This window comes from Eurosta solidaginis, chromosome 5 (genome assembly GCF_040869045.1).
Source record: "Eurosta solidaginis isolate ZX-2024a chromosome 5, ASM4086904v1, whole genome shotgun sequence".
Classification (NCBI taxonomy): Eukaryota; Metazoa; Arthropoda; class Insecta; order Diptera; family Tephritidae; genus Eurosta; species Eurosta solidaginis.
The window spans coordinates 227,063,743-227,085,875 of NC_090323.1; the positions used below are offsets into that span (position 1 = coordinate 227,063,743).

At 35.5% G+C, this 22,133-nt stretch overlaps 1 protein-coding gene across 1 annotated transcript in view; it reads left to right on the plus strand.

Moving 5' to 3' along the window:
- zormin overlaps positions 1-22,133 on the plus strand; it is a 320,772-nt gene that overhangs the window by 286,966 nt on the left and 11,673 nt on the right. The window contains exon 14 of the mRNA XM_067788672.1: positions 20,396-21,130. Within this exon, the coding sequence (XP_067644773.1) occupies positions 20,396-21,130 (735 nt within the window). The remainder of the gene's footprint in view (positions 1-20,395; positions 21,131-22,133) is intronic.

Here is a 22,133-nt window from a genome sequence, read left to right on the forward strand (position 1 = left end):
TTGTAGCGAATTTAAACGGTCTGTTTGATATCGCCCATTCAAATGCTATGACCATAATAATGACAATTGAAGAGGACAAGCAAATAAAAATAATTTGTCGGATTTGAAAGGAAAAGAGAGGAAAGGAAAAAAGAGAAAGAAAGGGGAAAGGAAAAGAAAGAAAGGGATAGGAAAAGCAAGGAAAGGAGAAGAATGGAAATTAAAGGCAAGGAAATTAAAGGAAACGAAATGAAAGGTACGAAACGAAATGAAACGAAAGGAAAGGAAAATAAAGGAAAGGAAAAGGAGAAAGGAAGGGAAAGGAAAAGAAGGAAAGGGATAGAAAATGAAAGGAAAGGAGAGGAATGGAAATTAAAGGCAAGGAAATTAAAGGAAACGAAAGGAAAGGAACGAAGCGAAATGAAACGAAAGGAAAGGAAACGAAATGAAAAAAAATTTAAAGAAAAAAAGGAAAGGAAAAGAAATTTAAAGAAAAAAAGAAAGAAAAGGAAAGAAAAGAAAAGAAAAGGAAAGGAAAGGAAAAGAAAGGAAAGGAATAGAAAGGAAAGGAAATTTAAAGAAAAAAAGGAAAGGAAAATAAATTTAAAGAAAAAAAGGAAATAAAAGGAAAGGAAAATAAAGGCAAAGAAAGGAAAGGAAAGCAAAGCAACGGAAAACAAAGAAAATAAAAGAAAAGGAAAGGAAAGGAAAACGAAGCGAAAATAAAGGAAAGAAAAGGAAAGGAAAGGAAAAAAGAGAAAGGAAGGGAAAAGAAAAGAAAGAAAGGGATAGGAAAGAAAAGAAAGGAGAGGAATGGAAACTAAAGGCAAGGAAATTAAAGGAAACGAAAAGAAAGAACGAAACGAAATGAAACGAAAGGAAAGGAAAGGAATGAAAAGGAAAGGAAATGAAATTTAAAGAAAAAAAAAAAGAAAGGAAAAGAAATTTAAAGAAAGATAAGGAAAGAAAAGGAAAGAAAGGGAAAGGAAAGGAAATGAAAGGAAAGGAAAGGAAAGGAAGGTAAAGGAAAGAAAAGGAAAGGAGAGGAAAGGAAAGGAAACTAAAGGAAAGGAAAGAAAAGGAGAGGAAAGGAAAGGAAAGGAAAGGAAAGGAAAGGAAACTAAAGGAAAGGAAAGAAAAGGAGAGGAAAGGAAAGGAAAGGAAATGAAAGGAAAGTAAAGGAAAGGAAAGATTGCTTATAGGGGTGTTATTGACAAGGTATCGATTTGTCATCGAAAAGTCATACAGATGCTATCAAAAAGTTATGGATTACTTGCGAAAACTTTTGATTTTTTTATCAAAAATTATCGTCTTTTTATCAAAAGTTATCGATTATTTATAGAAAAGTTATAGTTATATTACGAAAAATTTATGCATTTGTTATCGTTGAGCTACCAGTTTTTTATCGTCATTTTAACGATTCGGTATCGAAATGTTATCGATTTTTTTGCACTAAGTTATGGATTTTATATCAAAAAATGGGCGACTTCTTTTCATACTACCGATATGCTATCGGTGTTTTATCGATTTGCTCACAGCAACTCATCGATTTGTTATTATACAGATACTGATAAACCTTCAATGTAAAATCAATGGTACATCTGTACAAGTTTCTGGTAGAGTTTCCTCTGCTCTATGTAGTTTATTTATAAACATTACTTTTCTAGATGAACATCGCCCTCGCTTTTGTTTTGGTAGTAAATTAGGCATTTTCATACAGTGCCCTTGTTCCAAAAATAAACATCCTTCACCTTCACGTCGAGTGACTTTGATTTCATAAAACAAGTATTCAAGTTAGCCTGCTTATCAAGTTATCTGTTTAAACATTTTTTTCTGTCTAATGCACTTTATTTTTGTAATTGAGTAAAAAAAAAAGATCTACATATATAAGCTGATAACCTGATAGGATCCAAAAAATAATCCCGAATTTATCCAGAAAAGGCCACGAATTGACCCCGACGATATCGCGGACGAATCCCGAAAACCATCCAGAAATGCCCCGGAAGGTTCTCCAAAAGTTCCCGGAATAGTCCCAAAAAAACCCGAAATGACAACGACACGATTCTAGACTTATCCAGAGAACCACACAGAAATGATGCCGGAAGGGTCGCCAAACGATCCCGTACAGATCCCGAAAACCATCCAGAAATGCCCCGGAAGGGTCTTCAAATGTTCCCGGAATAGTCGCAAAAAAACCGAAATGACAACGACACGATTCTAGACTTATCCAGAGAACCACACATAAATGATGCCGGAAGGGTCGCCAAACGATCCTGTACAGATCCCGAAAACCATCCAGAAATGCCCCGGAAGGGTCTCAAAAAGTTCCCAGAATAGTCCCAAAAAAACCCGAAATGACAACGACACGATTCTAGACTTATCCAGAGAACCACACAGAAATGATCCCTGCAGGGTACCAAAATTATCCCGAAATAGTCCCGGAAAAGTTCCGAAATGACCCTGAAACCCTCCAGAAATGATGCCGAAAGGGTCCCCAAATGATCCCGTATTAGTCTCGAAAATGTCCCGAAATGACCCCGACGGGGACACGGACGGATACCCTAAACCATCTAGAAATGATGCCGGAAGTTACCCCAAATGTAACCGAAAAAGTCCTGAAATGACCCTGATGAGATCCGGGACGGATACCCAAAACCATCTAGAATTGATGCCGGAAGGTACCCCAAATGATCCCCTATTAGTCGCGAAAAATTCCCGAAATGACCCCGACGGGATCACGGACGGATACCCAAAACCATCTAGAAATGATGCCGGAAGGTACCCCAAATGATCCCGAAAAAGTACCGAAATGACCCTGATGAGATCCCGGACGGATCCCTAAAACCCTCCAGAAATGATGCCGAAAGGGTCCCCAAATGATCCCGTATTAGTAGCGAAAAAGTCCCGAAATGACCCCGACGGGATCACGGACGGATACCCAAAACCATCTAGAAATGATGCCGGAAGGTACCCCAAATGTAACCGAAAAAGTCCCGAAATGACCCTGATGAGATCCGGGACGGATACCAAAAACCATCTGGAATTGATGCCGGAAGGTACCCCAAATGATCCCGTATTAGTCGAGAAAAAGTCCCAAAATGACCCCGACGGGATCCCGGACGGATACCCCAAACCATCTAGAAATGATGCCGGAAGGTACCCCAAATGATTCCGAAAAAGTCCCGAAATGACCCCGATGGGATCCCGTACGGAACCCGAAAAGCAACCAGAAATGATGCCGGTAGGTACCCCAAATGATCCCGAAATGACCCCATCGCTGTCAAAAATATTTACTTAACGTTTGACGTCAGTGGTGAAAACTGGATGTCAATCGACTGACACCACAATTTGATGACAGTCTTTGGCACACACTGCTATATCGACTTCATGCCAGTTGTTAATATGTAATGAAAACACATTTGACACCAAATCGCCATAGTGACAGTTATGTCAGTATTTGATGTCAGTGATTTTGACATAGTGAAAACAGAGCATTACGATTTCGCAATTCGACTGTCACATTTTCTCTCTGATAGCACCAATCCAATCCATGGGAGCATATCCCCATAGCGCTCGGTAAAGTCGCTGATGAAGTAATTAAATCCTGGCGACGAGAAAAATACTTACAACTCCGGTACCTTTTGTAGGTCCAATCTACCTTGCAAAATAATAGAAAGGGAAAGCCTATGAAAACCTACATAATATTGTTAATAATTATTTTTATTTATCTCAAAAATGGAATAGAGCTACTTCAATTCTAGCACAAAGTAGAACGAAAGTCTTGGGTAAAGTGCGACCTATAATCAAAGCTTTTTCTGCTACAAAAGCTCGGTTAATCTTGCATTTTTTCTAGGGAAAACAAACTGCAAAAGTTGTGGGGAGTGTGACAGCTCTATTCCTCATTTACATGAACCCAATGTGCTAAGGTACTATATAAACATTAATTTATTTCTCCAATAATCAAATAACTTTTGTCGCCAAAAAGTCGCTAAATTTAAAATTCTCATAAATTTTCTGGTTTTATAATGATTTCTTTAATTTCTTATATACACAGATATTTATATAGTCTTCTTGTCGCATATTATTAATTCAACATTCAATTAAATTTAAACTGCATACATACTTTTATCCAACCGACTTTAAATTCCTATAGTCAGCTGGCATACATTATATACAAACTTGCCGAAAACTCATAGGAGAGATATTGCGTCGAAATTAGGTCGCCAAAAATTGTGTCCCGAAAACTACGTGCTGTTATTTTTTTGTTCGTTTACAATTATTTGTTGGCTGTTGCCAGATCTGCTTTAAGATTTAACATATGTATACGTAGCTGCCGATACTCATTAATGCACGGTAAAAAATTTCAAGTCTATATATTAGGTCTGATGTACTAGAAATGTACATTACAAATAAGCGTTTTTTTTTTTTAGTTTCAATCCTCCAGATTCTAACACCTAGGATAAAAATATCACATATAAGCTTTAGTTCCGTTAAGAAACGCGTAAGGAGTATCGCACAGTGACTTTAGCTAGGGTTACCAGATGCCCGAGATATGAATCGGGGACACTTCCAACAAAAAAGGTAATCAAATTTCAATAGTAAAAAGTCTCACCAAGTTTAATCTTCTAAACGCAGTCGAAGGCGGGCAATTGCACCCAGACAACTGCAAAAAAAATTCATAAAGGGTAAATAAATTTAACAATTTGCACAAACATGTTGTTTTTTACAGATAATTATTGATACATGCTTTTTTCCTACTTCTACTTTCAAGAATATGGTGCTCTTTTTCTGCCAGCACTTCCCGACATATTTCTGGGAATCGCTGATTTTTTTAAAAAGTTCAGCATTCTCAGGAAGGCTTAAAATTTTTTGGAATTCGAGACATCTAAAATCTGAAAAAATTAATCTTCACTCGAAGGATGTGCCCAACATTTTCAACAGTCAAACGATTTCTTTCTTTTGTCCATTGCGAGCTCATTAAGGGGAAAATTCTTTCGCAGTTCGCATTGTGACATGGTATCGAATAGAAAAATTGAGTAATTTTGAGCACTTCCGAATATCCTTCGAGATCTTTATTAGCTGAACAAAACGCAGCCATTTTAGCGCTTGCAGATTTTTGTGAAAAAAAATCGTGATCATCGGGCTTGGATTCCAAACATTTTCTCAAATTTACTATTCGATCATGTAACAAAGAATCATTGATGGTCACTTTTTTTTCAAGCAAATAAAAGAGGCATGGTTCTACTTCACTATATTGTAAGTTTTGATCTGTTTTGAAATCCAACCATTTGAAAACTCTGAATTCCGAAAATCCTGACGTTCAAAGTTTCAGATATTCTAATGTTTCACAATAAAAAATATCGATTTTTGCCAAAAATTCGTCGCAAGCATGGTCCTTTCCATCTTTTCTTAATTGTGCAAAATTCTTCCTTACAGCTAATGGAATTAAATTCGATTTTTGTCGTTCATCCACTTTTGATAGGAGATCATCGTAAACTGAAATTATACCTAAAATGCTATCGTAAAAGCGGGGACATTTAGAGTATAAGCGGGGACGCTGGGACAAATCGTCGAAATCGAGGACAAATCTCCGAAAGTGGGGACGTCTGGCAACCATACTTTAGCTCAGATTTAAATATCTTTATTTTCATAGGACAATCTGAGCTGGGATACCTGTGTGAAATCACCGTCTCCAAACCGGACCAACATTTATATATGTATGACTTTCTCAGAGATTGGAAAAAATTCGTTATTTGTTTTATAAGGAATACCGTGATGTACATATATATGAATGTATTACCAACCCATTCTAGTTTTCATTCCACTGTAATTGTTGTTTTATCGGCCCGCCATAAATGTTTTCAAACGAAAACCCATTTACAAAATATAATTGAAATATATGTAGCCTTGTCGGTCCTGTAGCTTTATAGACCCGGTACGTTCCGGTGACAAGTACCATTAAGGTACTAGACCGACCATCTTGTCAACGATTTAATATGACCAGATTGAATCTTCAAGTCAATGTCATCGAGCATATGTATTTCCCAAGGGCTTATAGAAGGAATATTGAACTGTGTGGTAGTTCTCGTCCACAAATCCGACATCAGTCCTCTGCAGTCCTCTTTTCATGCCTGTAGGGTTTTGTACTTGAGTTAAATATACTTTATTTTTGAAAATTATTTTGAATTATTTTATTTTGTATATTATTTCAAAATAAAAATTTTATTGATAGTTATTTTAAAAATTAAAAATGTGAAGATATTTAAATTAAGTAATAAACAAAGATTTATTAAAATATATAGTTATTACTATATAATGCCATACCTTTTGATACACAATTCTAGTATTCTAGGAGGCCACTAAATTCAACCTGCAAATCTCGGCGCAGAATTTAGGTCACTGGATTGCAAAAAATATTTCCAAACTTTAGCGCATTTAAGCCTAGCCGCAAACAGTTCGATCTTTTCTTTCAAGTTTTATATCAGTTTTGAACCTATACTTTGCGCGACGCAGTCCAGTGCTCTCTTAGTGAACCAGGACAGAAAGTGTTTTCAAAAACATTCAATGACTAAGATTTTGTGTTTTGTGTTTTAAATTTGAACTCTTTGTTTAAGAACCACTTTCAGATTTTTCATCGATTGTAAAATGAAGTGTTTAAAATTTCCTACAAAAAGGTACACAAAATTCATAAAACTAATAAATAACTTCAATTTCAACCCAATTTTTTTGTTGTGTACATACACATACATATCCGAGTATTTGTGTTCTTCTGCACATTAATATTTGTTAATAAAATATAAGAAATTGAACCCCTCTGCTTGGGGGTGGATGACGGAAAAAACGATTTATCATAAAATCTAGTAACCTTGCCGAAAATAGAAATATAAAGCTAAATAGCATATATTCAAAAGAAAAATACGCGAATGTACTTTTGAACAGAAATCCGTTTAAGTTTCTTAAGTGTCAAAATTTTCAACATCTTCACACACAACTTGAATTGGACGAAATTTTTCAAATTCTTTTATATTTTTGAAGGCAAAACGGACGTCAATATTTTTGTCTGTTAATGGTATAGCCAAGAAAAAAAATTAGTAAGACGATGGAAAAGTTTACTTACAAACCAAAGCGTTCGAACATACAGACATATGTACATATTTAACAACATTTCAACATATGTACATTAGGGTGTAGCGGAAAAATAAAAGTTTGCCGTACTTCCTCAACATAAAACACAATTTTTCACTGATTGCATTTTTTGCTTTTAATATCTTAAAGAAAGCATACTTAGATTAAATAAAGTTAAATAGTTTCTGCGAAGCAAAGTTAAGGATATACATACACCACTATTGAATATGGTTAGTGATAAAACGATAGGAGTACTGAGTGAGTAGCATCGGTAATTTTCCGAAAAATACTCGAGTATTTTGTACTCGTACGAAAGCGGTCTCATCGCATTCTATTTAGTTAATATCTCCACAAAACGTTTATTGCCATAAAAATTACTTGATTTGATTTACCTCAGAGAAGATTTAAGCCGAGCTTTTCTTTCAATTAGCGTCGCACTATTCTTAATTTCCTTTACAAATTGCGGGGACGAGACACTGTCAGATAGATAAACTTTTACCGAGAAGCTCTCCATGGCAGACATACACTCGGATAGCAAATTTTGTGTAGCCTCTTACGGAACATGGTATTTAAATATATTTAGTTTATTTAATAATTTGGGAAAAATTTAAACAACGTGACATCAGCACGGACAAGGCGACAGCTGTTTCGATTATACCTTGTAAATCTCTTCAAAGCCTTTTCTCCCGGGAGTGGGATTTGAACGCGCTCTCTTACGATGGTTGAAGTGTTACAAACGCATTCAGCCACGTCATGCCTTAGTTGTTGTAAACTTTATCCCAATTACCTTCTTTGCATATTTTATTATTTTTGTACACTACATACTTTGTATGTAATTATGTGTTAAAGTTATGCTTGTAAGTAAGGCGGTTTCAAAGAAATTGGTATTGTTGCTTTTGTTCTATTTATAGAACTACAACAAATTAACCAATGCTGTCTATTTGTATGAATTAAGCGGGGGTTGCCCTTATTGCTTTAAATGTATGAAAACATGTATTTGAAGCCATTTTTAATTTATAATTTATTTATGCATGTATGTATGTACAACGTATGGCTAAACAAAAATTAGTGTAAATTGAAGAATTAAATTTTCTTCAGTGATAATTAAGCCATATGAACCATTGTGGATAAAACAAGTGTGATAACTTCTGCATAGACGCCAAATTACAAATAGAATGGATCACCTGATTTTTAATTGACTATCGCTGTCTCATTCTATAACTCTTTCTATCAACCGCTGAAGATAGCTTGCCCTATACGCCGCCATATTGAGCACCTTGTCAAAACGCTGCCAAAATGCTAAAAAGTAGCCATATTGAACATCCTGTCAGGCAGTTGATGGATAAGATATCACACTTGTTTTATCCACAATGATATGAACTACTTGTAGACGAAGCGCCATTGATAAATTCATTCACTAGAATGCACATTTGCTTGAAATGATTTATTTATGCCTGCTTACATTTGTTTTCAAATTTCATTGTTTCATTGTCAAAATATCTGTTTTATACAAATGTTAACAAAAATGCTTTTAATTACACAATTGCTTATATACTTGCCATCTTCATTTTAAACTTAAGCGCTAGAAAGTAGAATAACGGGTGTTTTTCTTTGTACTTATAAATTTCTTGCCGTAATAAATATTAAAGAAAAAATGAATCACCATTACCAAAGTTGCCGCTATTAAAGACGTCGTGGATGCAATGGTTTCTAGTGCTACTACTGTTAAATCCCTAACTTCAACAACAATAGTGTGATCGAGAGTGATTTGGGAATGCCTCCCCACTCAGCATTTAGATGATTAAATTTTCAATTTCCCTACATATCAATACAATTTGATTACTCTTTCTGACTAAAAAATGAGTTATCATACAATTGAACAAAAGAAATAATCAAATATGAATACTTTTGATGATCAAAAACTGAAAAGCATTTTTCGATCACTTTTTGGAAACATTTTTGAAGTCCTTTTATGATTAAATTTTAATATTTCATAAAAACCAACAAAAAATAATCAAATATGCTTACCTTTGATGATCAAAAACTGAATATAGTTTTTCAATCACATTTTGGAATCAAATTTGAATCAAATGTATTTACTTTAGGTGATCAAAAATTTATAATCATTTTTCAATCAGCTTTCTGAATGTTTTCTGACTATATTTGTTGACTGAATAATGAGTTTTATACTTGTTAAAACTTTACTTTTCATTGAAAATCTTATTTTTTCACATACACACATTTTTTCAATCATGAAGTTCAGAAAAATATGTATATAAAATTTTTATTATTAAAATATTCTTCAAGACAATGTAATGCAAATGCTGCTCGTACCCGAAGATTTCCCCATTTCTCCACCTTCGGCTTCCCAGAAAATATATAATAGTTGGACAATACAAAAGTTGTGAACTATTTGATCAGGTAAGTGAAACTCTCTTGACATATGTACCTGGATATGCCTTGACTCTCAAAAGTAGTCAAATATTACTCTAAAACAATTAAAGCTCAATTTTACAATGATATCAAATATGAACAAAAAGCGTTTCGAAATATGAATCATAAATGGTTATTCAAGAATAATCACATTTATGGTACATTTTTCTCCCGACGATACGTTAATTTTCGAACAGAAAATGCTTTTAAATATGAACGTTTTTAATCATCTTGGGGTATGATATTTGAATATTTTTTGATCAAAATTTTTAAAAAATGCTGGCTGGGTCGCTACCATTTCTGTAGAACTATTTAAAGTTTAAGGACATCAGAGTCCCAAGTCAAAGCAAAATATTTTCAACAGACAGAAGTATTTGGGTTTCGGCTCACGATTCAATTAGCAGCTATAGTTAATGTTGACGACATTATCTCATGTGACAACTGACCTTCATAATATCCAAGTGAACTTGCCTTGCCAAAGTGGCCACCACTCAACCTAACATAATCAAGCCTCCTACAATTAAAAGTGCTATTAAACTCATACTAGAAAGATCTCTAAGGTATTTTTTTTTTTAATTCTTAGCACGACGGAGGCGTACAAGTAACATTAAACGCATCTGAAATTGCATTTTAAAGGATAAAGTGACTTAGTTTATGACGGCTTTGAATCTAGAGAATATACTATAACTCCATGTGTGAAAATAAATTGATGTATATTCGAACGATTTTCTGTTATCCCTTGTCAAATTTGGTTTTGAGACAAACCGGTTTCGGCGTTGTGCCATCATCAGTGTCGATTTGCGTTCTGATCTGTTGTTGTCATTTGTCCTGTATTTATAGTTCGTAGGTACATGAGCAGGTATGGTCAAAATTGATGCCTGTGTATGTGCTGCGTATTCATTCAGAACCGAGGGTGGTTTACTAATCGATTTGTGTGGCTGACTGGGGTAGGTCAAAATGCGTGATTTTAGTCATTTGACCTTCTTTGCTGGTTTGTTGTTTTGGTGTGTTAATTGTTTTGTGGTTATTGTGTTTGTCTCTTGTACCTATGTGATTACTTTGTTTCTTGTAGACAAGTTTTAAAGACTCCAATATTGTGTCAGAAATTGTGTTTATCTGCCCGTTTATTATTCTACCGTCGAATGTTTTCTGTTTGTAGATTTCCATGTTTTCGAGTACGTTGAGACGTCGGCCTTTTGCTTGTATGTGAAGAACCCTAACTGTTTTATTGATGTTTGCTGGGGAACATTCATTATCGACCATGTGATTCGCGAAGTTAGACTCGGGTATAATGTTTGGATTCCGTATTTTTTTGTTGTAATCTCGAACATGTTCTCTGAACGTCGTTCTTATTTGCCGTCCCGTTTGTCCTATGTAACTATGCTGGCATCCGAAGGTGAGTTTGTATACGAAGTGTCTGCTAAACGGATCCTCTGAGTTAGTGTTAGTTCTTAGTTTTCGCCCTAGATTGTTCGATGTTTTGAATGCTGTGTTAATGTTGTATTTTTTAAAGATGTTTGCCAATTTATGTGTTGCTTTTCCAGTATATGTTATAGTCGTCCAGCTATTATTTTCCTTTTCATTATTTCTTTTTGGCTCTCCATTTGTCCTTCTGAGCTTATCTACTATTGCTTTTTTATATCCGTTGTTTGCAGCGATATTATATATGACCTCAAGTTCTCTCTTATATGCCTCTTGTGTAAGAGGTGTTCTTTCAAGTCTATGTACCAAGTGCCTCAATGCTGCATTTTTATGCTGTTGGGGGTGATTTGAGGTTTTGTGTATTATTGTGTCGGTGGCCGTTGACTTTCTACATATGTCATAGTTAAATCTTTTGGCTTCTTTATCAATATTTATCGTGAGGTCTAGATAGTTGATTCCTCCGTCTTTTTCGGTTTCCATTGTAAATTCTATATTTCCGTGCTGTTTGTTGAGGTACTCCGGTACAAGATCTTCGTTATTAGTAGTTAAAATGCATATTATGTCATCCACGTATCTAGGATAAAATGACACGCCTAATTTGGGCTTCATCTCCTGTGTGCACTTTTCTTCCAGATTTTGCATGAACACTTCCATAAAAATTGCTGATGTGGGGTTTCCCATTCCAAGACCGTTTGTTTGTCTATATATTTTATTGTTGAATTGAAAATAGCTTTGACGTAAAGTGGTTCTTAGCGTATTTGTGATTTGCATACTTTTCACTTTGTTTTTTGTATTATGAACTATTTTTGAGCTAACTGTGTCCAAAGTCTCCGATAGTGGTATAGATGGGTATAAATCTTTTATGTCAAAAGATACCAATTTGCTGTTCCTTGTTAGCTCTACGGTGTCAAGTCTCTCTATTAGTTCTGTTGTGTTAGCTATTGCATATTCGTTCCTTAGCTCCAGAGTATCTTCCAATATCGTTTTTAAATATTTGGACAGTTTGTAACATGGTGCCGATTTAAAATTAATGATGGGCACCATTGGCGTGTCCAACTTGTGGATGTTTGGTAGCGCAATCAGTGGAGGATTTTGGATTTTGATGGATTGGATTTGATTTGTTTTGGAAATATATTGCTCTTTTTCGATTAGCACAGTGGTGTTTCCTTTGTCCGCTTTCGTTGTGATTATATTGTTTTTCCTTTGTTTATGCCGTAGATTCTTTATTGTTTTTTCCTCTGTATTCGATTTTTGTCTTTCCTGTGCTTACATAGGACAACAGGACGGCAAATAAGAACGAGGTTCAGAGAACATGTTCGAGATAACAACAAAAAATTACGGAATTCAAACATTATACCCGAGTCTAACTTCGCGAATCACATGGTCGAGAATGAATGTTCCCCAGCAAACATCAATAAAACAGTTAGGGTTCTTCACATACAAGCAAAAGGCCGACATCTCAACGTACTCGAAAACATGGAAATCTACAAACAGAAAACATTCGACGGTAGAATAATAAACGAGCAGTTAAACCAACTCCTGGCACAATATTCGAGCCTTTAAAACTTGTTTACAAGAAACAAAATAATCACACAGGTACAACAGACAAACACGCAACAACAAATAAGCACAAAAAAATTAACACACCAAAACAACAAACCAGCAAAGAAGGTCAAACGACTAAAATCACGCATTTTTACCTTCCCCAGTCAGCCACACAAATCGATTAGTAAACCACCCTCGGTTCTGAATGAACACGCAGCACATACACAGGCATCAATTTTGACAATACCTGCTCATGTACCTACGAACTATAAATACAGGACAAATGACAACAACAGATCAGAACGAAAATCGACACTGATGATGGCACAACGCCGAAACCGGTTTGTCTCAAAACCAAATTTGACAAAGGATGACGGAAAATCGTTCAAGTATACATCATTTATCCACCCTGTCGGAAAATCAACAAAACAAGGTAAGCAGAAATAAATTGGGTTGACTCGGGTGGATCATGAAACAAAGGCATTTCGCCCTTTTTGCCTTGGTGCTGATAGATTGATAGCTACGTGAAGCATGAAAGTCCGAAAAAGCAATATCAGACTTGCTTTTTGATGGACGCACCGTATCGAAGTATTACAGTGAGAAGAAATTCTCAGAGAGCTTTCGAAACCAATTAGCAAGGGGTTTGTATTGCACAAAGTACTATAATTTTGAATAAATTCTTGGGTAAACACTTCGGCTACAAAAAGTGAATTGCACTGGAACAAAGTGAGTAGGATTTAATGGTAGCTATTCGTATTGGAGCAACTTTTCATAATGTTCTACTAAAAAGGTAACTCGGTACATAAATATATATATAACTGTGTATGCAAATATAAACGATGAGCCTTATACATTTTTAAATACGTAAATGTTAGCTAAACTTTTTGCAAAATATTTGCATAATATTCTTACGAAATGCATTAAATAGTGTATTAAATTTTTAGAATATTAGCTTATTTTATTTCTTCGTTATGATATTTTGAAATTATGTGAATATATCGCGGTTTTTATTTCATTGGGCTGCTTTAAGATATTTTCACACAAGCTCAATGAAACTTTAAAACATTATCCTTGAGATCAAGTGGTTTTGCCTTTCCGAACGAAACGTTCGTTTTCGACAGTATGCTCTCATACTATGGGGCTTGACTTACCGAAACAAATTCGAACTACCACCTCATGTTGCGGCCATAGACTGCATTTTTAAATAATATTATGCTTTGTTCGACCAAACACAAAAAATCTATCAAGAACCAGTACTTATGGCTTAAATTTTTCTAGACCGGAAAATTGTCTCATTCCTAGAGGATGGAACTTTAATATGGTGAGCAGAGGGCACGAACCCAATCTTTGCTCAACCGTTTCATACAGCAGCTCCCTCTTCCTACTTTGGCATCAATAATCAGCCTTAATTTATGCATTTGATGCCAAAAAGGCAGTGTCCTGTAAGAACATTTGTGATGTGCTTACAGTTCTTTATTTTTAGTCATAAGACAAACTTTGTTAATGACATGCACATGATTCGGAGAGGTACATAATGGGTAGGCCTTTCGTACTCATTCTATATTCATACAACTAATTTTAGGGCTAGCTGGTCTACATTTCTATCAATATAAATATGTATATCCAAAACTTTTTGGTAAATCGAATTGGCCGATATTCTTTTCCGTGTCCCTAAAAATATCTAATTTAACCTAAAAGATCGGTCGTCGTTCTTGTTCTTGTTTCATTTTAGAATAAAAAAATTTGAAATAAGAACATAAAGTTTAATGAATAAGATCTGTTCAATATGCTATTTTATTCCTATTTTATTATTTTCGAAAAAAATGTATTGAAGAAAAAATTGTTATGAACTGTTATACAAACTAAACCCATAATCGGTTTCAGAAATCTCCAAAAATTAGAGAAGTTCGTTGCATGAAAATATTGAATTTTGTATTTAGAATTTTTCCGAGTATGCAGTTTTGTAGCCTAATCTATTTTAACCTAACGAAAAAAAAGTTATAATTTTCTCGAAATCCGCATTGATTTTTCATTTTTTTTTTTTTATATGTATTTTATATATATTTTTGAATCCCTTCACGAAATAAATTATCATAAAATTTCTTCACCTCTAATGGTGTTGAAAGTCGTATGTTTAAAGAAAAACAAAACAAGTAAGGAAGGCTAAGTTCGGGTGTAACCGAACATTACATACTCAGCTGCCAAATTACAGCTTGCAAAACTTTTAAATTACCTTCTTTTAAAAGTGGGCGGTGCCACGCCCATTGTCCAAAATTTTACTAATTTTCTATTCTTCGTCATAAGGTCTTTGGTAATGAATATCGCACTTTTTCAGTGTTTCGAAATTTTCGACATCGAAAAAGTGGGCGTGGTTATATTCCGATTGCATTCATTTTAAACAGCGATCTGAGACGCCTAGGAAGTTACATACCAAATTTCACTAAGATACCTCAAAATTTAATGAAGTTGTCGTGTTTATGGACAGAAGGACGGACGGATGGACGGACATGGCTAAATGAATTTCTTTCTTCGCCCAGATCATTTTGATATATAGAAGCCTATATCAATCTCGACTAGTTTATTCCGTTACTGGGTACCGTTACGCGAACAAAATTAATGCACTCTGTGAGCTCTGCTCGGCTGAGTATAAACGTTTTGCTATTTAGCTTTTATTGCCCGCGAACCGTTAATGTAGAAATTATAAACGATCTTATTTTATTTGTTTATATTGCAAGGAATTTGCAAAAGCTGTATCAAAGATACATAAATATTGAAAAATAGTGCGAAACGCTTACGCAATTCAAAACCGCATTTCAACAATGAAATTAAGCAGGTTAATAGTTTGCCAAAACTATTCTCTTGTTATTCGTTTAAATAAAAAAAATAAATTACAATTTATAAATATAAAATTTAAAGCAAAAAATACCGTTAATGCAGCAAATATTGAAGGTTTTTTCAAATGTGTGTTCCATTAAAAAAATTATGGTACAATTTCTATCTAAATACATACATATAAGAAGTGACTAGCTACACAATCATTCGATGTTAGCTTAGGAGTTCCAAGATGGGGCGGATATATGCCCAGCAAAGAAAGCTCACTGCAGCTACTCCCTTCAAACTTTTCGGGGATCATTCTTGATACTACCATAACAACAAAAAGAGAAGGTAATGTTGTTGTTTTAACGACTAAGATCATTCCCGAAAGTTTGGGGTGCGTTATCGTTGTTTATGGTCCTTTGCCGGATCCGGTAACTAGTATCATTAGGGTACTAGCCCGTCCATCTCGGGAACGAAAGGTGGCCTCGTTGCACCTTCTAGGTTATACCCGCCATCCCACTCCTAGTTCGTGTAATATAAAGCTTTGCCGTGCGCTTAACTTTCCCTTGAATTCCAAAAGAAGGTAATCGATTTTTGAAGCGCCCATGTTTTGCTGTACATCAAACTTCTATTCCCTCTGCATACAGCTTCAAGTTAGTAAGCTGTAGTGAAAATGGGAAAATAATGGCACATACTATGTTCCCTGCACATGCAAGGTGCAGGATACTATGAAAAAAGATGTAACGGCTTCTCAATAACACCGAAAAACGAAACATATGCCCCTTATACACTTTGCGCTACCTTATTTTTACCAACTTCTGTTGCACTCTACGATTTCTAACTAAGTCACTTTGTGTCGAGTTCGTAGGTAATGGTACCCCTTTTGGCATCCAATGGGAAATATTCCACATAATGAACATACCAACTTACGAGAGAGCTAAAAAGAATCAACAGGGTGACATTATTTTCAGAAAAGAAAACACCGATCGTCTTCGGACAAGCTATGGACGATAGAACGGAAGATATTACGACTTGCTGTCATCGAAGAAAAATTCGGCGCATTCGCGCTTTGTCAGTCACTTCCCTGTTGACTGTGACTGTGACTTCAAAACTGTGAAGGACTTCGTCTACCTAGCAACCAGCATTAACAGCGAAAAAAAAATGTCAGCTAAGAAATCAAACTGAGAATAACTCTTGCCAACTCTCGTTTGCTAATCATACCTGTCCTGATGTAAGGCCCGGCATCATGGACGGTGTCCAGAGAAGATTAGATGGCTCTTGGAGTGTTCGAGAGAAAAGTTCCCCCGAAGACTTATGGTCATGTCCGTGATACCGACGGTTAGTATCGAAAAAGATAAAATGATGAGCTATATGATATTTACGCATATATGAAGATGATGCAGCGAATAAAAAATGCCGGCGAGGTCATTTATGCGAATGGACGTAGACGAAGAAGTTGAGACCTCCTCTGAGTAGGGAGAGGCAAGTGGAGGAAGACTTGGTGCTCTCAATTGGCGTCAGTTATTGTGAAACAGGGAAAACTGACGTGACTTGTTACTTGTTAAAAAACGACAAAAACCGCTTAGGCGGTTAGGCGCCAATTAATGACGATTATGATGGCGACTGTAATTGCTTGCCCTGGGTTGTAATAATGGAGTACAATTGAATTGATATCTGGCTGTATTAAAGGAACCAGGGTAGCTATATTTTCAGACACATTAGGCTCATTTGCGATCATTGGTCAGCAGTGCCAACATCGATTCAAGAACTTAAGTCACTTATCTATTAGTTATCAAAATTTTCGTAGTCTTCATGCCAGTTAACTGGAACATCGACTTTCAGTTAAGTGCAAGCCAAAAATGGTTCAGGGCTAACTAGATTCAGTCGCCATATCAACCAAACAAAGCCGCCACCCTGGCACATAAAGACGGATCTTTAAGAGCGAAACGATTATTCCACGAAACATTATGCATAACACAGCATAATTTGTCAATTCCTAATGTACGAATGGCGAATTTGCAGCCAATTTGCACATTGTGTCGATCTTAATATGCTCCATGGGATCTGTCTTACATCGGCATAGCTGCAGTGAATATATCACTTTATTTCCTCTGTCTCTCATCCGATCGCCTGGAAGTGTGTGTTGCCTGGTACAATCATTAAATGAGAATTTGCTTGTCAGCAATGCAAATTTTCAGTGGGGACAATGCATATTCTGCATATCTTGATGTCTACCTTCGTAATTTACTTGACTTAATCATTTATATGCGAGATAATACCGACAATGTTTCACATTGGCACGGTTTCTGCATTATCTTCATCAACTTTTAATACAAGTGTTAATTTTATTGCCTTTCTTTGTGCCAAAAATATTGCAGACCAAGTCTGCATCTGATTTTCAATTTAAGTGATTATACGATTTCATGTGTTTTGTGCAATATTCGCCCAAATAAGACAGATACTACATATACCCTGAAGGGAAGTCAGTAGCTAGTGAGACAAGTTTCTGTTTCAGAACTAGACTTAAAGAGCCAAACAAGTACTAGTTTGTTAGTACCTAGATTTTCGACAGTTGTAAAATAGACAGTTTGGTATTTATATTACATTTTTAATATATGTACATATATTTCCGAAAACGACCTCTAACAAAAAAACAAGTAAGGGCGGGACTGTCTTCGCCTGTGCCGAATACTTCATACCTTTCATGAATAGGGCTGAACAATAATCTTATCCCGTTCGTAATCTCCAAATAATCGGATGTATAAGATAAGAAATATATAGTGAACAGATGTACATACCTTAACGATTTTTAAGATAAATATAAAATAAAGAAGTAAGGAAGGCTAAGTTTGGGTGTAACCGAACATTACATACTCAGTTGAGAGCTGTGGAGACAAAATAAGGGAAAATCACCATGTAGTAAAAAGAACCTAGGGTAACCCTGAAATGTATGACATGTGTATCAAATGGAAGGTATTAAAGTATTTTAAGAGGGAGTAGGCCATAGTTCTATAGATGGACACCATTTAGGGATATCGCCATAAAGGTGGACCAAGGGTGACTCTAGAATTTCTTTTTACAATATGGGTATCAAATGAAAGGTGTTAATGAGCATTTTAAAAGGGCGTTGGCCTTAGTTCTTTCGAGATATCGCCATAAAGGTGGACCAGGGGTGACTCTAGAATTTGTTTGTACGATATGGGTATCAAATGAAAGGTGTTAATAAGTATTTTAAAAGGAAGTGGGCCTTAGTTCTATAAGTGGACGCCTTTTCGAGATATCGCCATAAAGGTAAGCCAGGGGTGACTCTAGAATTTTTTTGTACGATATGGGTAGCAAATTAAAGGTATTAATGAGGGTTTTAAAAGGGAACCATTTTACAAAGTTTTTTTTCTAAAGTTAAATTTTGCGTCAATAGACCAATACAATTACCATGTTTCATCCCTTTTTTCGTATTTGGTATATAATTATGGCATTGTTTTCATTTTTCGTAATTTTCGATATCGAAAAAGTGGGCGTGGTCATAGCCGGATTTCGGCCATTTTTTACACCAATACAAAGTGTGTTCAGATAAGTACGTGAACTGAGTTTAGTAAAGATATATCGATTTTTGCTCAAGTTATCGTGTTAACTGCCGAGCGGAAGGACAGACGGTCGACTGTGTATAAAAACTGGGCGTGGCTTCAACCGATTTCGCCCTTTTTCACAGAAAACAGTTATAGTCCTAGAATCTAAGCCTCTACCAAATTGGGATTGGAAAAGTTTTGTTCGACTTATGGCATTAAAAGTATCCTGGACAAATTAAATTAAAAAGGGCGGAGCCACGCCCATTTTGAAATTTTCTTTTATTTTTGTAAAGATATTAACTTTTCTTTTAAAATTTTACTTTAAAAAAAATTTTTTTTTAAAAGTGGGCGTGGTCGTTCTTCGATTTTGCTAATTTTTATTAGGCATACACATAGTAGTAAGGGTAACTTTCCTGCCAAATTTCATCATGATATCTTCAACGACTGCCAAATTACAGCTTGCAAAACTTCTAAATTACCTTCTTTTAAAAGTGGGCGGTGCCACGCCTATTGTCCAAAATTTTACTAATTTTCTATTCTGCGTCATCAGTTCAACTCTCCTACCAAGTTTCATCGCTTAATCCGTATTTGGTAATGAATTATCGCACTTTTTCGATTTTTCGAAATTTTCGATATCGAAAAAGTGGGCGTGATTATAGTCCGATATCGTTCATTTTAAATAGCGATCTGAGATGAGTGCTCAGGCACCTACATACCAAATTTCATCAAGATACCTCAAAATTTACTCAAGTTATCGTGTTAACGGACGAACGGACGGACGGACGGACGGACATGGCTCAATCAAATTTTTTTTCGATACTGATTATTTTGATATATGGAAGTCTATATCTATCCCGATTCCTTTATACCTGTACAACCAACCGTTATCCAATCAAAGTTAATATACTCTGTGACCTCTGCTCTACTGAGTAGAAGAACTACTACCAGTTTAAAAGCTTCGACGAAGTTTCTTTCCACACTTTCCTACCGGTTCGGAGCTATCAAAAAGGGGTTAATATCGTACAAGAAGCAACATGTTGGATTTCGGTCTGGTTCGGAGCCAACGAAATAGAAAAGAACTAGATTCTAGCTGAAAATTTTCAAACTAGTTCGCAAAACTATCGAAAAACCAACTAGTTCTAAAGTGAAAATTTGTATCTAGTTTGGAATTAGGCAAAAGGTAATGCAGCGGGGACGATTTCCACCGCCTAGGACATCGTTATGTTAAATTGGACAGTTAAAATCTTTTATAAAAGATAGATGGCGAACTAGTAGTGGTTCCAAATGTACTATAAGCGAAGCAGTTCTGAACTAGAGGGATGCGGAACATAACAACCATACAAACTGCTAATTAGATAAAATGCCATACAATTTACCAAATTGGCAATTTTCGCATGCGGAAATGTCAAAAATAAAACGATGTCTTATTAACGCTAATTGAAAATAGACAAATAATACTTCCACTTAAAATAAAAAAAAAACGTTTTTTTTTTCTTCTTATTTTTCAGATCAAGGCACACAAACAGATGCACTGCTAATTACAGAGGAGACTAACGAGAATGAGAATAGCAAACAAGGCCGAGGCGACATTGAAATAGATGAAGGAGACGCTAAAGTTAATGTAGAGACCTCACCATCACCACCACGAGAAATAATACACAAAATTCGTCGTTCAGCTTCGTTCTCTTCATCTTCGCCCAACTCTTTGGGAGCCTATTCGCCACTAGGGTCGGCTATATCGACCACTTCGTTGCACTATTCGCCTATACGCCCAGCAACACGCACCACACTTATGACCGATACGTTGAGTAAATATCAAAATGTGGAAACTACAATTGAATCAATTCGTTATATATCACGTAAAACGCTAAATGTATCAGATTACGGTTCGGATACAGATAAGTCTAGATCTGAATCGACTTTAACACATTCACAATCGACGCGTTCCCGTTCAACCACACCCGCAGCTGCTCCTGTACCAGCAGTGAGAAATACGACAATATCTACTACGACAACTGGCAGTAGCAACAATACTAGAAGCACAGCAACTGATAGTAGAAGCAATAGCACGAGCAGTAGCGGTATTGATAGTGGTTCTGGGCTTGGTACCATCTACAAAGCAACAACAATATATACCAGCAGTTCAAACAGTATCATGAATGGCGGCGAGATTAGTGATTTTCAAACACCAAAATTATTAATCAATTTGTCAAATGGTTCATCCTTATCGTTTAAACAAACAGGTATGTAGCATTGTAAATAAACATTTTTGTTTCTATATTCGATAATACTGACTTCATACTCATACTCATGTGTTCTAACATAAAGGTAATAAAAGTTCTTTTCCAGCATCATGGTTAAATTTAATGATCATTTTGAAATTCTATCATATTGGAATGCAAAAACATTACCATGTAAAAAAGGCCACCTTTATATTTATGTGGATCAAAAGAAAGTTTATAGTAGACAAATTTTAGACGTTTTTATACCTTTCATGAACATGAAATGGTATATTATCTTTGGTCCGATGTTTGTAACGTTGAGAAATATAGAAGATAGACTCACCATTATGTATACCGAATTGATCATGGCGACGAACTGAGTTGATATAGCCATGTCCGTCTACCCGTCCGTCCATCTGTCTGTTTAGACGCAAACTAGTCCCCCAAATTTTGAAATATCTCAATGAAATTTGGCACAAGGATGTATTTTTGTATTATATTAGACATTTGTCGGATCCGATAGGATCTGACCACTATACCATATATCTCCCATACAACCGATCATTCAGATAAGACGATTTTGGTCATTCCTGCCGCAATTTGGAAAGTATAAACGTGAAACTCGGTGATATATTCTAATATATCATAGAAGATATCCTGAAAAAATCACTTTGATCGGAGCTATATATAGTATATATCCCATACAAACGATCGTTCAGTTAGAAAGATTTTTAGTCGTTTCTCCCTTAATTTGCAATATAAAAGCGTTAAACTTGGTGATATTTAGTCTAATATATCGTAGACGATTTCCTGAAAAAATCACTTTGACCGGAGCTATATGTATATAGTATATACCTATCCCATACAACCAATCGTTCAGATAAAAATATTTTTCGCCATTTCTCCTTAATTTCCAATATAAAAACGTGAAACTTGGTGATATATATTCTAATATATCATAGAAGATTTCCTGTAAAAATCATTTCGATCGGAGCTGTATATAATATATATCCCATACAACCGA